General features: G+C 42.7%; 1 protein-coding gene across 1 annotated transcript; it reads right to left on the reverse strand.

Moving 5' to 3' along the window:
• Window positions 1-3,514: 3,514 nt before the first annotated feature.
• On the reverse strand, window positions 3,515-12,334 carry cetn3 (centrin 3). Its single transcript, XM_034148947.1, has 5 exons — window positions 12,211-12,334; window positions 11,017-11,152; window positions 9,063-9,177; window positions 6,528-6,719; window positions 3,515-4,118 (listed from the first exon to the last, which is right to left on the reverse strand). Exons 1-5 carry the CDS (start codon window positions 12,225-12,227, stop codon window positions 4,075-4,077), a joined length of 504 nt encoding a protein of 167 aa, XP_034004838.1. The 5' UTR covers window positions 12,228-12,334; the 3' UTR covers window positions 3,515-4,074.
• Between the last annotated feature and the right edge of the window lie 468 nt (window positions 12,335-12,802).

The raw sequence follows: 12,802 nt of genomic DNA on the forward strand, positions 1-12,802 counted from the left end.
CAGGAGAGGACTCTTTAAAGTAGAGACATTACATACTGATATACACCTGAACATCAGCAGGAGAGGACTCTTTAAAGTAGAGACACTACATACTGATATACACCTGAACATCAGCAGGATAATATGTCCTCTTTAATATAAATTATAATACTTTTAATTCATGAATGTGCAAAATAAAACGTATGAATAAATCGATGTAAAATCGTCATTAAATAAATAACACTAAGTAAAAATGCGAAACATTTAAAAAACGTCGCTCCTCTCCTGGTGGCCGTGCAGGTTGAGGTCACTCTGACAGCAGGGGTCAAGGGTCACGACCCCCACCTGGACACACACCATAAACTCTGACATCTTCCTCTCACAGTGTGTGAGTGTGTGTGTGTATCTCTTAATCCTCAGATACAGTTTCCTTATTATAACAGCCAATGAACTAAATACCTGTGTGCATTGTTTCTAAATGAAGGAAACAGGAGACACTTTAATTTCAAAATGCCGTCCCATATCTTCTGCCTCCAGTAACCAGCCCCTCCCTCGATGTTACCCCGTCTGACTGGGGGTCGGAGGGCAAGTGTTGTCACATGGTCTGCATGCCTCGCCTAATGACTGACAGCTGGACACAGACTCTGACAACACATGGGGGGAATGTGGGGAAGTACTCGAGTACAGTACTGAAAACCAATTCTTAATCTTTAATATTTTTGTATGCATGCTTCTTAGTCAACATTAAGCTGTCTTTGACGACTAAAGGTTTTCTGATTCTGATTCTGAGTAATATTCACACCTCTCTGTCTCTTATTAAATACTCTGTGGAGACTTTTCGGGCTCTTATTGTGGCGGGTGTCAGAGACTTTTTGGGCTCTTAATATTGCGGGTGTCAGAGACTTTTCGGGCTCTTATTGTGGCGGGTGTCAGAGACTTTTCGGGCTCTTATTGTGGCGGGTGTCAGAGACTTTCCGGGCTCTTATTGTGGCGGGTGTCAGAGACTTTTCGGGCTCTTATTGTGGCGGGTGTCAGAGACTTTCCGGGCTCTTATTGTGGCGGGTGTCAGAGACTTTTCGGGCTCTTATTGTGGCGGGTGTCCGAGACTTTTTGGGCTCTTATTGTGGCGGGTGTCCGAGACCTTTCGGGCTCTTATTGTGGCGGGTGTCCGAGACTTTTCGGGCTCTTAATGTGGCTGGTGTCCGAGACTTTTTGGGCTCTTATTGTGGCGGGTGTCCGAGACCTTTCGGGCTCTTATTGTGGCGGGTGTCAGAGTCTTTTTGGGCTCTTATTGTGGCGGGTATCAGAGACTTCTCGGGCTTTTAATGTGGTGTGTATCAGAGACTTTTTCGGGCTCTTATTGTGGCGGGTATCAGGGACTTCTCGGGCTTTTAATGTGGCGGGTATCAGAGACTTCTCTGGCTTTTAATGTGGCGGGTATCAGAGACTTCTCGGGCTTTTAATGTGGCGGGTATTAGAGACTTCTCGGGCTTTTAATGTGGCGGGTATCAGAGACTTTTTCGGGCTCTTAATGTTGCGGGTATCAGAGACTTTTTCGGGCTCTTAATGTGGCGGGTATCAGAGACTTCTCGGGATTTTAATGTGGCGGGTATCAGAGACTTCTCGGGCTTTTAATGTGGTGTGTATCAGAGACTTTTTCGGGCTCTTATTGTGGCGGGTATCAGGGACTTCTCGGGCTTTTAATGTGGCGGGTATCAGAGACTTCTCTGGCTTTTAATGTGGCGGGTATCAGAGACTTCTCGGGCTTTTAATGTGGCGGGTATCAGAGACTTCTCGGGCTTTTAATGTGGCGGGTATCAGAGACTTTTTCGGGCTCTTAATGTTGCGGGTATCAGAGACTTTTTCGGGCTCTTAATGTGGCGGGTATCAGAGACTTCTCGGGCTTTTAATGTGGCGGGTATCAGAGACTTCTCGGGCTTTTAATGTGGCTCTTTTCGGGCTCTTAATGTGGCTGGTGTCCGAGACTTTTTGGGCTCTTATTGTGGCGGGTATCAGAGACTTCTCGGGCTTTTAATGTGGCGGGTATCAGAGACTTCAAAGACTTTTCGGGATCTTATTGTGGCGGGAAGGTTGTAGATACAAACTATACAAAGTGTCCACAAAGCCCATGTAAAGCGATAAAACCACAGAGGTGGGAAGTGTATAAATACATTTACTGTATTCATATACTTTACTACGGCTGAACTTAAAGAGGAGATCTTCTGCTCATGTTCAGGTTGATATTAGTATTTAGTGGTGCAATGTGTTGGAGCGCTAGCCAATAGGAGCGCGAGTGCTACATAGTGATGTCACTTTGTTCCAGAAGTAAACAAAAGGGAAAACCCCAGAAAGCATATGAGCGCCTCTTATTTTATCTCTCTCAAAACATCTAGATGTGAAGCATTGGTAGCATTTATAGTTGTCTTATTAACACCCACAATTACCAGCAATACACAAGGTGTGTGTGTGTGTGGTGTGTGTGTGTGTGTGTGTGTGTGTGTGTGTGTGTGTGTGGTGTGTGTAGTGTGTGTGTGTGTGTGTATACGTACGTACAGTGTGAACCACAGGGGGGCGACTCTGAGGTTGTAACTGGGAAGGAACTGGTTTGGTCTATTTCTGGAAAGAGTGTATGCAGTGTGTGTGTTGCTCCAACAGCTGAGCATGTGCCGGAGCAAGGGCACGGCACAGTGTGTGTGTGTGTGTGTGTGTGTGTGTGTGTGTGTGTGTGTCTGATCTCAGACCAGAGTCAGAGTCTGATAATCAACAGAGGTACTTCTGACCTTCAGTCTGAGACACACAGCAAAATACTCCCTGCAGTTTGTGTCACTCATTATGTACTGTACTAAATTACTTTCACTACATTTTACTTTACAATATACACTAGCAATACTTTCACTTCTATTAAACTTAGAATAAATACTTCTACTTTCATTTTACTGCACAATCAACACAAGAGAAAAGTACTTTAAAGGTCCCATGTCATGGCCATTTCTACTGATCATAGTTCCATTGTTGAGGTCTACTAGAATAGATGTACATTGTTCAATGTTCCAAACTCACATTGGTTTCTCATACAGCATCTCTGTATAGTATGTGTATTCACTCTCTGTCCTAAACGGCTTGTTGGAGCTCCTGCCCCCCCCCTCCCTATGAGCCCACTGTGCTCTGATTGGTCAGCTCGCCCACTCTGTTCTGATGAGTCCACCACCGTTACAGCGGAACATCAGTGATTATGTTTTACAATGGTGTTTGTTAGCAACCAGGAAATGACACCAGTAATGACAAACAGATGAGAATGCTGCGTGGGGTCTGGGTGCCGTGTTGGCGAGCGGACAGCGTGAGCTGGGTTCATTTCCTGCTTTCTGCGTGGCGTCTGCGAGACATCGCGAATGGACGCGGGAAGGAGGGGATGCTGAGGGGGGCTGCAATACCCCCCATCTGCGAGGCTCCACTAGCACCCGCAACCCCAAACTGAATCGAATGTCGTTGGGGTGTCAAATAAAAAAAGTCATGAATAAAGTGTTTAAAAAAAGACTTCTTGGCAAAACGATTTATTTTCATACTAAATAAATAACACATTCAAACATTCACTTTATGAAAACTTCAAAAACAAGCAGTGAAAAAACCTCCAGAATGAAATGTGTGAAACTTAAAAGACTCAACAATACGTTTCTCCTACACAAATCATCACAAGTAAATCAACTAAACTAACACCGCACGTCTCTCAGTCTGAATTCTTTAAGGTTTGCTGAAGTTTTTATGAAGATATAATCGTGTAACAGTCAACAACACTTGGAGTAAATCTGAAATAAAGAGCAGCATGATGTCAACAGACCACTCCAGACACGCTTTAAAGTAATGAATGAAGTGTAACTCAAAAGGCCAAAGAGTCGTTTCAGTCCATATCTGTGTTCCTCCACACACTCATGTTCCTCCACACACTCATGTTCCTCCACACACTCATGTTCCTCCACACACTCATGTTCCTCCACACACTCATGTTCCTCCACACACTCATGTTCCTCCACACACACTTTTCAGTCAGTCTGAAGACGACCAATCAGCTGCAGACGTCCTCAGCTTCTTTGAATCTCCTCAGGAGTCTCCGGTCATGATGGAGAGGAACTCCTCCTGATTTACTGAGGAATTAAAAGTTCATTTTTATATATTTCCTTACCTCTCATTTCATTGAATAGCTGTGTAATTATCCAAAGCATTTCATGGTTCAAGAAAAAAGAAAGGACACATTCAATAACGTGTGTCTCCCTCTAGAGGCCAGCAGGGGGCATTACACATCTGCAACACTTGATTTAAACAAGGCTGCTATAAAATACAGTGGAGTTTGGTTTAAAACTATATTGGGCTTTAGTCAGATATCTTTCACATTGAGAGTACATTTGAATGTCTAAGTTAAAGGTTCCCTATTAGACTGTCTTTCATCAGGTCTCAGATATATACAGAGCCTCTCTCTGATTGGCTGAAACACCAAACAGATCATTGCAGCTCGAGGAGGAGATTCAGGCGATAAGGTGGGGGGGGGGACATGTTGATGAAGAAGAGACATGAAGAAGAGGGGACACATGTTGATGAAGAAGAGACATGAAGAAGAGGGGACACATGTTGATGAAGAAGAGACATGAAGAAGAGGGGACACATGTTGATGTAGAAGAGACATGAAGAAGAGGGGACACATGTTGATGAAGAGAGACATGAAGAAGAGGGGACACATGTGAATGAAGAAGAGACATGAAGAAGAGGGGACACATGTTGATGAAGAAGAGACATGAAGAAGAGGGGACACATGTTGATGAAGAAGAGACATGAAGAAGAGGGGACACATGTTGATGTAGAAGAGACATGAAGAAGAGGGGACACATGTTGATGTAGAAGAGACATGAAGAAGAGGGGACACATGTTGATGAAGAAGAGACATGAAGAAGAGGGGACACATGTTGATGTAGAAGAGACATGAAGAAGAGGGACACGTGTTGATGTAGAAGAGACATGTAGAAGAGGGGACACATGTTGATGTAGAAGAGACATGAAGAAGAGGGGACACATGTTGATGTAGAAGAGACATGAAGAAGAGGGGACACATGTTTGATGAAGAAGAGACATGAAGAAGAGGGACACATGTTGATGAAGAAGAGACATGAAGAAGAGGGGGACACATGTTGATGTAGAAGAGACATGAAGAAGAGGGGACACATGTTGATGTAAGAAGAGACATGAAGAAGAGGGGACACATGTTGATGTAGAAGAGCATGAAGAAGAGGGGACACATGTTTGATGTAGAAGAGACATGAAGAAGAGGGGACACATGTTGATGAAGAAGAGACATGAAGAAGAGGGGACACATGTTGATGTAGAAGAGACATGAAGAAGAGGGGAACACATGTTGATGTAGAAGAGACATGAAGAAGAGGGGACACATGTTGATGTAGAAGAGACATGAAGAAGAGGGGACACATGTTGATGAAGAAGAGAACATGAAGAAGAGGGGACACATGTTGATGAAGAAGAGACATGAAGAAGAGGGGACACATGTTGATGTAGAAGAGACGTGAAGAAGAGGGGACACATGTTGATGTAGAAGAGACATGAAGAAGAGGGGACACATGTTGATGTAGAAGAGACATGAAGAAGAGGGGACACATGTTGATGTAGAAGAGACATGAAGAAGAGGGGACACATGTTGATGTAGAAGAGACATGAAGAAGAGGAGACACCATGTTGATGAAGAAGAGACATGAAGAAGAGGGGACACATGTTGATGTAGAAGAGACGTGAAGAAGAGGGGACACATGTTGATGTAGAAGAGACGTGAAGAAGAGGGGACACATGTTGATGTAGAAGAGACGTGAAGAAGAGGAGACACATGTTGATGTAGAAGAGACGTGAAGAAGAGGGGACACATGTTGATGTAGAAGAGACGTGAAGAAGAGGGGACACATGTTGATGTAGAAGAGACGTGAAGAAGAGGAGACACATGTTGATGAAGAAGAGACATGAAGAAGAGGGGACACATGTTGATGTAGAAGAGACGTGAAGAAGAGGGGACACATGTTGATGTAGAAGAGACGTGAAGAAGAGGGGACACATGTTGATGTAGAAGAGACGTGAAGAAGAGGAGACACATGTTGATGAAGAAGAGACATGAAGAAGAGGGGACACATGTTGATGTAGAAGAGACGTGAAGAAGAGGGGACACATGTTGATGTAGAAGAGACGTGAAGAAGAGGGGACACATGTTGATGTAGAAGAGACATGAAGAAGAGGGGACACATGTTGATGTAGAAGAGACATGAAGAAGAGGGGACACATGTTGATGTAGAAGAGACATGAAGAAGAGGGGACACATGTTGATGTAGAAGAGACATGAAGAAGAGGGGACACATGTTGATGTAGAAGAGACATGAAGAAGAGGGGACACATGTTGATGAAGAAGAGACATGAAGAAGAGGGGACACATGTTGATGAAGAAGAGACATGAGGAAGAGGATTTTGTATAATAGGTGACCTCTAAGAGCTCGGTAATGTTTACGTACTCTCTCCGTCTCCGTCCCCGTCGAACTCGTCGATCATGCCTCGCAGCTCATCGTCGCTGATGTTCTCCCCGAGTTCTCGAGCGACTCGCCTCAGGTTCCTCAGGCTGATCTTCCCCGACTCGTCATCATCGAACAGCTTGAAGGCCTTCAGGACCTCCTCTTTCGGGTCTCGCTCCAGGATCCGGTCTGTCACTGCGGAGAACCATAAACACAGAGAGGTCACATTCTGCTTTCTCTGGTCCTGTGTTCTCTATGTTTCTGTGGTCCTGTGTTCTCTATGTTTCTGTGGTCCTGTGTTCTCTATGTTTCTGTGGTCCTGTGTTCTCTATGTTTCTCTGGTCCTGTGTTCTCTATGTTTCTGTGGTCCTGTGTTCTATATGTTTCTGTGGTCCTGTGTTCTATGTTTCTGTGGTCCTGTGTTCTCTATGTTTCTGTGGTCCTGTGTTCTCTATGTTTCTGTGGTCCTGTGTTCTCTGTGTTTCTGTGGTCCTGTGTTCTATGTTTCTGTGGTCCTGTGTTCTATGTTTCTCTGGTCCTGTGTTCTCTGTGTTTCTGTGGTCCTGTGTTCTCTATGTTTCTGTGGTCCTGTGTTCTCTATGTTTCTGTGGTCCTGTGTTCTCTATGTTTCTGTGGTCCTGTGTTCTCTATGTTTCTCTGTGGTCCTGTGTTCTCTATGTTCTGTGGTCCTGTGTTCTCTATGTTTCTGTGGTCCTGTGTTCTCTATGTTGTCTGTGGTCCTGTGTTCTATATGTTTCTGTGGTCCTGTGTGCTCTATGTTTCTGTGGTCCTGTGTTCGCTATGTTCTGTGGTCCTGTGTTCTCTATGTTTCTGTGGGTCCTGTGTTCTACTATGTTTCTGTGGTCCTGTGTTCTATGTTTCTGTGGTCCTGTGTTCTCTATGTTTCTGTGGTCCCTGTGTTCTCTAGTGTTTCTGTGGTCCTGTGTTCTCTATGTTCTGTGGTCCTGTGTTCTCTATGTTTCTGTGGGTCCTGTGTTCTCTATGTTTCTGTGGTCCTGTGTTCTATATGTTTCTGTGGTCCTGTGTTCTATATGTTTCTGTGGTCCTGTGTTCTATGTTTCTGTGGTCCTGTGTTCTCTATGTTTCTGTGGTCCTGTGTTCTATGTTTCTGTGGTCCTGTGTTCTCTATGTTTCTTGTGGTCCTGTGTTCTGTGGTCCTGTGTTCTCTATGTTTCTGTGGTCCTGTGTTCTATGTTTCTGTGGTCCTGTGTTCTCTATGTTTCTGTGGTCCTGTGTTCTATATGTTTCTGTGGTCCTGTGTTCTCTATGTTTCTGTGGTCCTGTGTTCTCTATGTTTCTGTGGTCCTGTGTTCTCTATGTTTCTGTGGTCCTGTGTTCTATATGTTTCTGTGGTCCTGTGTTCTCTATGTTTCTGTGGTCCTGTGTTCTCTATGTTTCTGTGGTCCTGTGTTCTATATGTTTCTGTGGTCCTGTGTTCTCTATGTTTCTGTGGTCCTGTGTTCTCTATGTTTCTGTGGTCCTGTGTTCTCTATGTTTCTGTGGTCCTGTGTTCTCTATGTTTCTGTGGTCCTGTGTTCTATGTTTCTGTGGTCCTGTGTTCTCTATGTTTCTGTGGTCCTGTGTTCTCTATGTTTCTGTGGTCCTGTGTTCTCTATGTTTCTGTGGTCCTGTGTTCTCTATGTTTCTGTGGTCCTGTGTTCTCTGTTTCTGTGGTCCTGTGTTCTCTATGTTTCTGTGGTCCTGTGTTCTATATGTTTCTGTGGTCCTGTGTTCTATGTTTCTGTGGTCCTGTGTTCTCTATGTTTCTGTGGTCCTGTGTTCTCTATGTTTCTGTGGTCCTGTGTTCTCTATGTTTCTGTGGTCCTGTGTTCTATATGTTTCTGTGGTCCTGTGTTCTCTATGTTTCTGTGGTCCTGTGTTCTATATGTTTCTGTGGTCCTGTGTTCTATGTTTCTGTGGTCCTGTGTTCTATATGTTTCTGTGGTCCTGTGTTCTATATGTTTCTGTGGTCCTGTGTTCTATATGTTTCTGTGGTCCTGTGTTCTATATGTTTCTGTGGTCCTGTGTTCTCTATGTTTCTGTTCTGTGTCTCTGTGTTCTCTATGTTTCTCTGGTCCTGTGTTCTCTATGTTTCTGTGGTCCTGTGTTCTCTATGTTTCTGTGGTCCTGTGTTCTCTATGTTTCTGTGGTCCTGTGTTCTCTATGTTTCTGTGGTCCTGTGTTCTCTATGTTTTGGTCTGTGTTCTATATGTTTCTGTGGTCCTGTGTTCTATATGTTTCTGTGGTCCTGTGTTCTATATGTTTCTGTGGTCCTGTGTTCTATATGTTTCTGTGGTCCTGTGTTCTATGTTTCTGTGGTCCTGTGTTCTCTATGTTTCTGTGGTCCTGTGTTCTATATGTTTCTGTGGTCCTGTGTTCTATGTTTCTGTGGTCCTGTGTTCTCTATGTTTCTGTGCATGTCAACGTGTGTGTATTTAGAGACACTACAAACTGACTTACACCTGAACGATCTGAAAGATAGGGCCCCTTTAAGTGTCTGGCTCAAATCAAACTCACCGACTTCACTGAAATCCTCCAGAGTGATCTTCCCGTTCCCGTCTCTGTCATAATCTTTAAGGATCTTCAAAACGTCGACTTTCTTCAGCTCAAAACCGAGCGCACGCATCGCCACCTGTTGGGGTTTTAAAATGGGGTTATACGGTATATTCAAACTTTACAGATATTCTCAAGGTTCAAGGTTCTTTATTGTCAATCTGACATAGCTACAGAGTAATTATGTAGTTGAAAATCTTATGTCACAGGCTTCTCCAACAATGCAACATAATAACATAATAACAATAAGAGCAAGAGCAATACAAAAAGAATAATAGTTATAATAAAGTGATGATGTGGAATAGTGCAGTACAAGTCTATATACAAGTTATTGGAATGATATATATATCTTAGGTATTAGATACATATTATTGAGTAGCTGAAGAATGTTTTGAAGTTGTTTCAACAGTTCAATTTTCAATTTCAATTCTCATCTAACATCCTGGTTTTGATCTTCTTCAGGATATGACGTGTTTCATGAAACAGGTTATGATGATTACCACAAATGAATCTTTACGATACCCACAACATATACTCAGGGTCTTGAACTGTGAACTGCTTTAACCCTTAAGTTGTGTTGGGGTCTCCCATGACCCGTTTCAAGTTCAAATGATATAATAACTACGCTCTAGTTATTGTATGCGAACCAGGCTTCATGATATCCTCCACAACAGATATAGAAACACTACAAAACTGATGTTAACAGTTTTAGCCAAGTCTGAAGGTCTCTAAAAAAAAAAGTGTATCATTTGGTGTTGGGGTCTGGGGAGACCCAGCAGCTTGTTGTGGGTCACTCGGGGTCAAATTTGGCCCAATCAAGATTCATCTTTGACTTTAGACGCCCCTCCCCCCGCCCCTTCATCACTGTAACAATAATTGTTCGCAACATGCACCTGCTCTCCCCTCCCTCTGCCCCCCTCCCCCCACGGGAACTCCACCTTTCTCAAAGAATATGTACACTAACGGCCCGTCCACACAGCAGCGTTAAAAAAATCTTGAAACGCTTCTGCCCATTCACTTTGAATGGGGTGACGTCACTTTGCCTCACTTTTCGCCGAACTGCATTGTGGGAAAGCAGAGCGGAGATTTTCAGGATTTTCAGGATTCAAAGTTGAACAATGTTCAACTTTTGAAGCTGAGGTGGAAGCGTCAGCCAATCAAATCCCATGTATGCAAATCTGACAGTTCAAGCGCTAGCCAATCAAACGGCGTGTATGCTGGGAGAGACATACCGCAGGTCATTTCCTCATATTCCAAAACATGGAGGAGAAATTAGCAGTAGGGAATCACCCGGTGCTTTATGACCAGTCCCTATTTACCTACCGGGATACAAACCGGAGGAGCCAGGCATGGAGGGAGGTGGCAGAGACAGTGGTATGTTTTCGCCTGTTTGGGGAGTTTATATCCAGTTTACTTCGTATGTCGGGGGCGGGAGATTCATGTGATTGGTTGTTGGTGCCTTGCTCGCAAAAAATCCCCAAGCTTCAGATACGCCCACCTCCAAGATTTTTTTAACGCTGCTGTGTGGACGGGCCGTAACACTTGAACCTGCACTCACACATGCACGTGTGCAATATGTGGTGTGATGTGTTTTGGGGCCATAACATTAAATTACAACAGGATTGTACGGTTATGAATGCATTATAAGTTAGTTATGATGTTAAAACAATATTGGATGATAGTCATTCTTTTTGAGTGTTTTGGACTGAGATAAATCATGGGTCAAAACTGACCCGCGAGCACCATGAACGGTAACAGCTTTCGAACACAACACAAGGGTTAAAGCATGTCGAGTGTAATCTACTTAATAATGCAGATTGATATTTAGGTGTTGAGACATTTGATCAACAACATATTTACTATATTGTACAACTTTATAGTACCTCACTGTATCCGTCTCTTATCGTTCCTTGTTTACCTTGAGCTCGTGATAGTCGATTTCTTTGTCTTTGTCGGTGTCGAACAGCTCGAACGCTTCTTTGATTTCATGCTTCTGATCCTCGCTCAGCTCTCTCCTCTTCTTGCGTTTTGTTTTGTCCGCAGCAACATCAGTCCTGGGAGGAGACATGTCGGAGTTACACAGGAATCATTACATTACATGACATGTCACTTGTTAGACGCTTTTATCCAAAGCGACTTACATACTGAATACTGTGGACAATCCCCACAGGAGCACTTTGGGGTGAAGTGTCTCAGGGACACAACGACATGCTGACTGCAGTGGGGTTTGAACTTGTGACCCCCTGATCCCAACACCACGGCACTAACCCACTGCGCCACACGCCTCCTCTAATTAGCCTTATAAGGTGTGAAAAACATGTGCAGTGGTGAATGTAACGTAGCTGAAATTCCCAGTGGAGGAAGGAGTATTTATATCATTTACTCACGGTAAAAATACTCCACTGCAAGTAAAGTCTGTCAAAACCTAACTTCATACGTAGGAGTTGAAGCACTGACTGTGCAGAGAAATGTCTATACATTAGCATTACAATCATGTTTCATGTTACTATCGATCCTTGAGGCTTTTTTATTTATCATGAGAAGGAAGAGATTTGTTCTCGAGTTGTACAGGAAAGGACTTTAATAAGAAAGGTAGCTAGAAATGTACTGCAAAAAAAAGTACAATATTATAAATAAACACACCTGTTTACCTTTCATACCAACACATTCAAATCACCAATCAATACTCTTTTTATAACTGCCTTTAATCTGCAGTTAACGTTGTGTTTTATATATATTAAATGTGTGTTGTTTTAACTATGTCTTCATTCATTTTTACCGTGCAACAGTGTCTTTGGGTTTCTTAAAAAGCGCTCTATAAATAAAATGTATTATTATTATTATCAAATATTGGTAATGAATGTGTAATATTAAGCTATAAAAGAGGTGTAAATGAACGTTACACTAAACCGTGAGTCAGCTAAATAAGCTAGCTTGTTGGAAACATTAAAGTTATTAAACGTTAAACTGTAAACTAGCTTTTCAAACACTGATATTAAAGCCAAACATGCTAACACTAGCTAGCATGGAATAGCTAATGTTGGCTTTACGTACATTAAAATGACCAGTAGTGAATAAATAAACTAGAAGTACTTGAGATAGAGAGGTTTACCTTAAAGACAGACTCATTTCGGGTGGATTATAATACGTTAAAACGGTCAAAACAACACGTTTTTGTCGCTAAACTCACAGGTTTCTCTGCAACACAAAACCACAACAAACCGTGCGTGTATCCGCCGCGCGCTCAGACGGAGGCTTCCCATTGGTCGCTGGGGAAGAAGGTGCTCTCTGATTGGTTCACGTCAGAGCCATTCAATCTTCTTCTTCTTTGGTGTTTACCGGTAGCTAGAATGCTGAGTGTTGCTCTACTGCCATCGTGTGGAATCAACTAGTGATGAAATACTCTGTCGTTGACAATAATAATAATAATAATAATAATAATAATAATATATAAACAATTAAATGTATTATAGATAAGTGTGGATATGGGAAAATAAATCAACTAGTTTTAGAACACAGTTATTTTCATTATAATATAAAATAAATAATGAATATATTAGATTATATATACTTTATTGATCCAAAATAGAGAGACATTGCACATGTAAACACATATATACATAACAGTAGAACAGATATATATCTTTAAAATATACACTATAAAACCAACTGTAAAGGCCTGGCAAATGCAAATAAAAACAATA

The sequence above is a fragment of the Trematomus bernacchii genome, unplaced genomic scaffold (genome assembly GCF_902827165.1).
Source record: "Trematomus bernacchii unplaced genomic scaffold, fTreBer1.1, whole genome shotgun sequence".
Classification (NCBI taxonomy): Eukaryota; Metazoa; Chordata; class Actinopteri; order Perciformes; family Nototheniidae; genus Trematomus; species Trematomus bernacchii.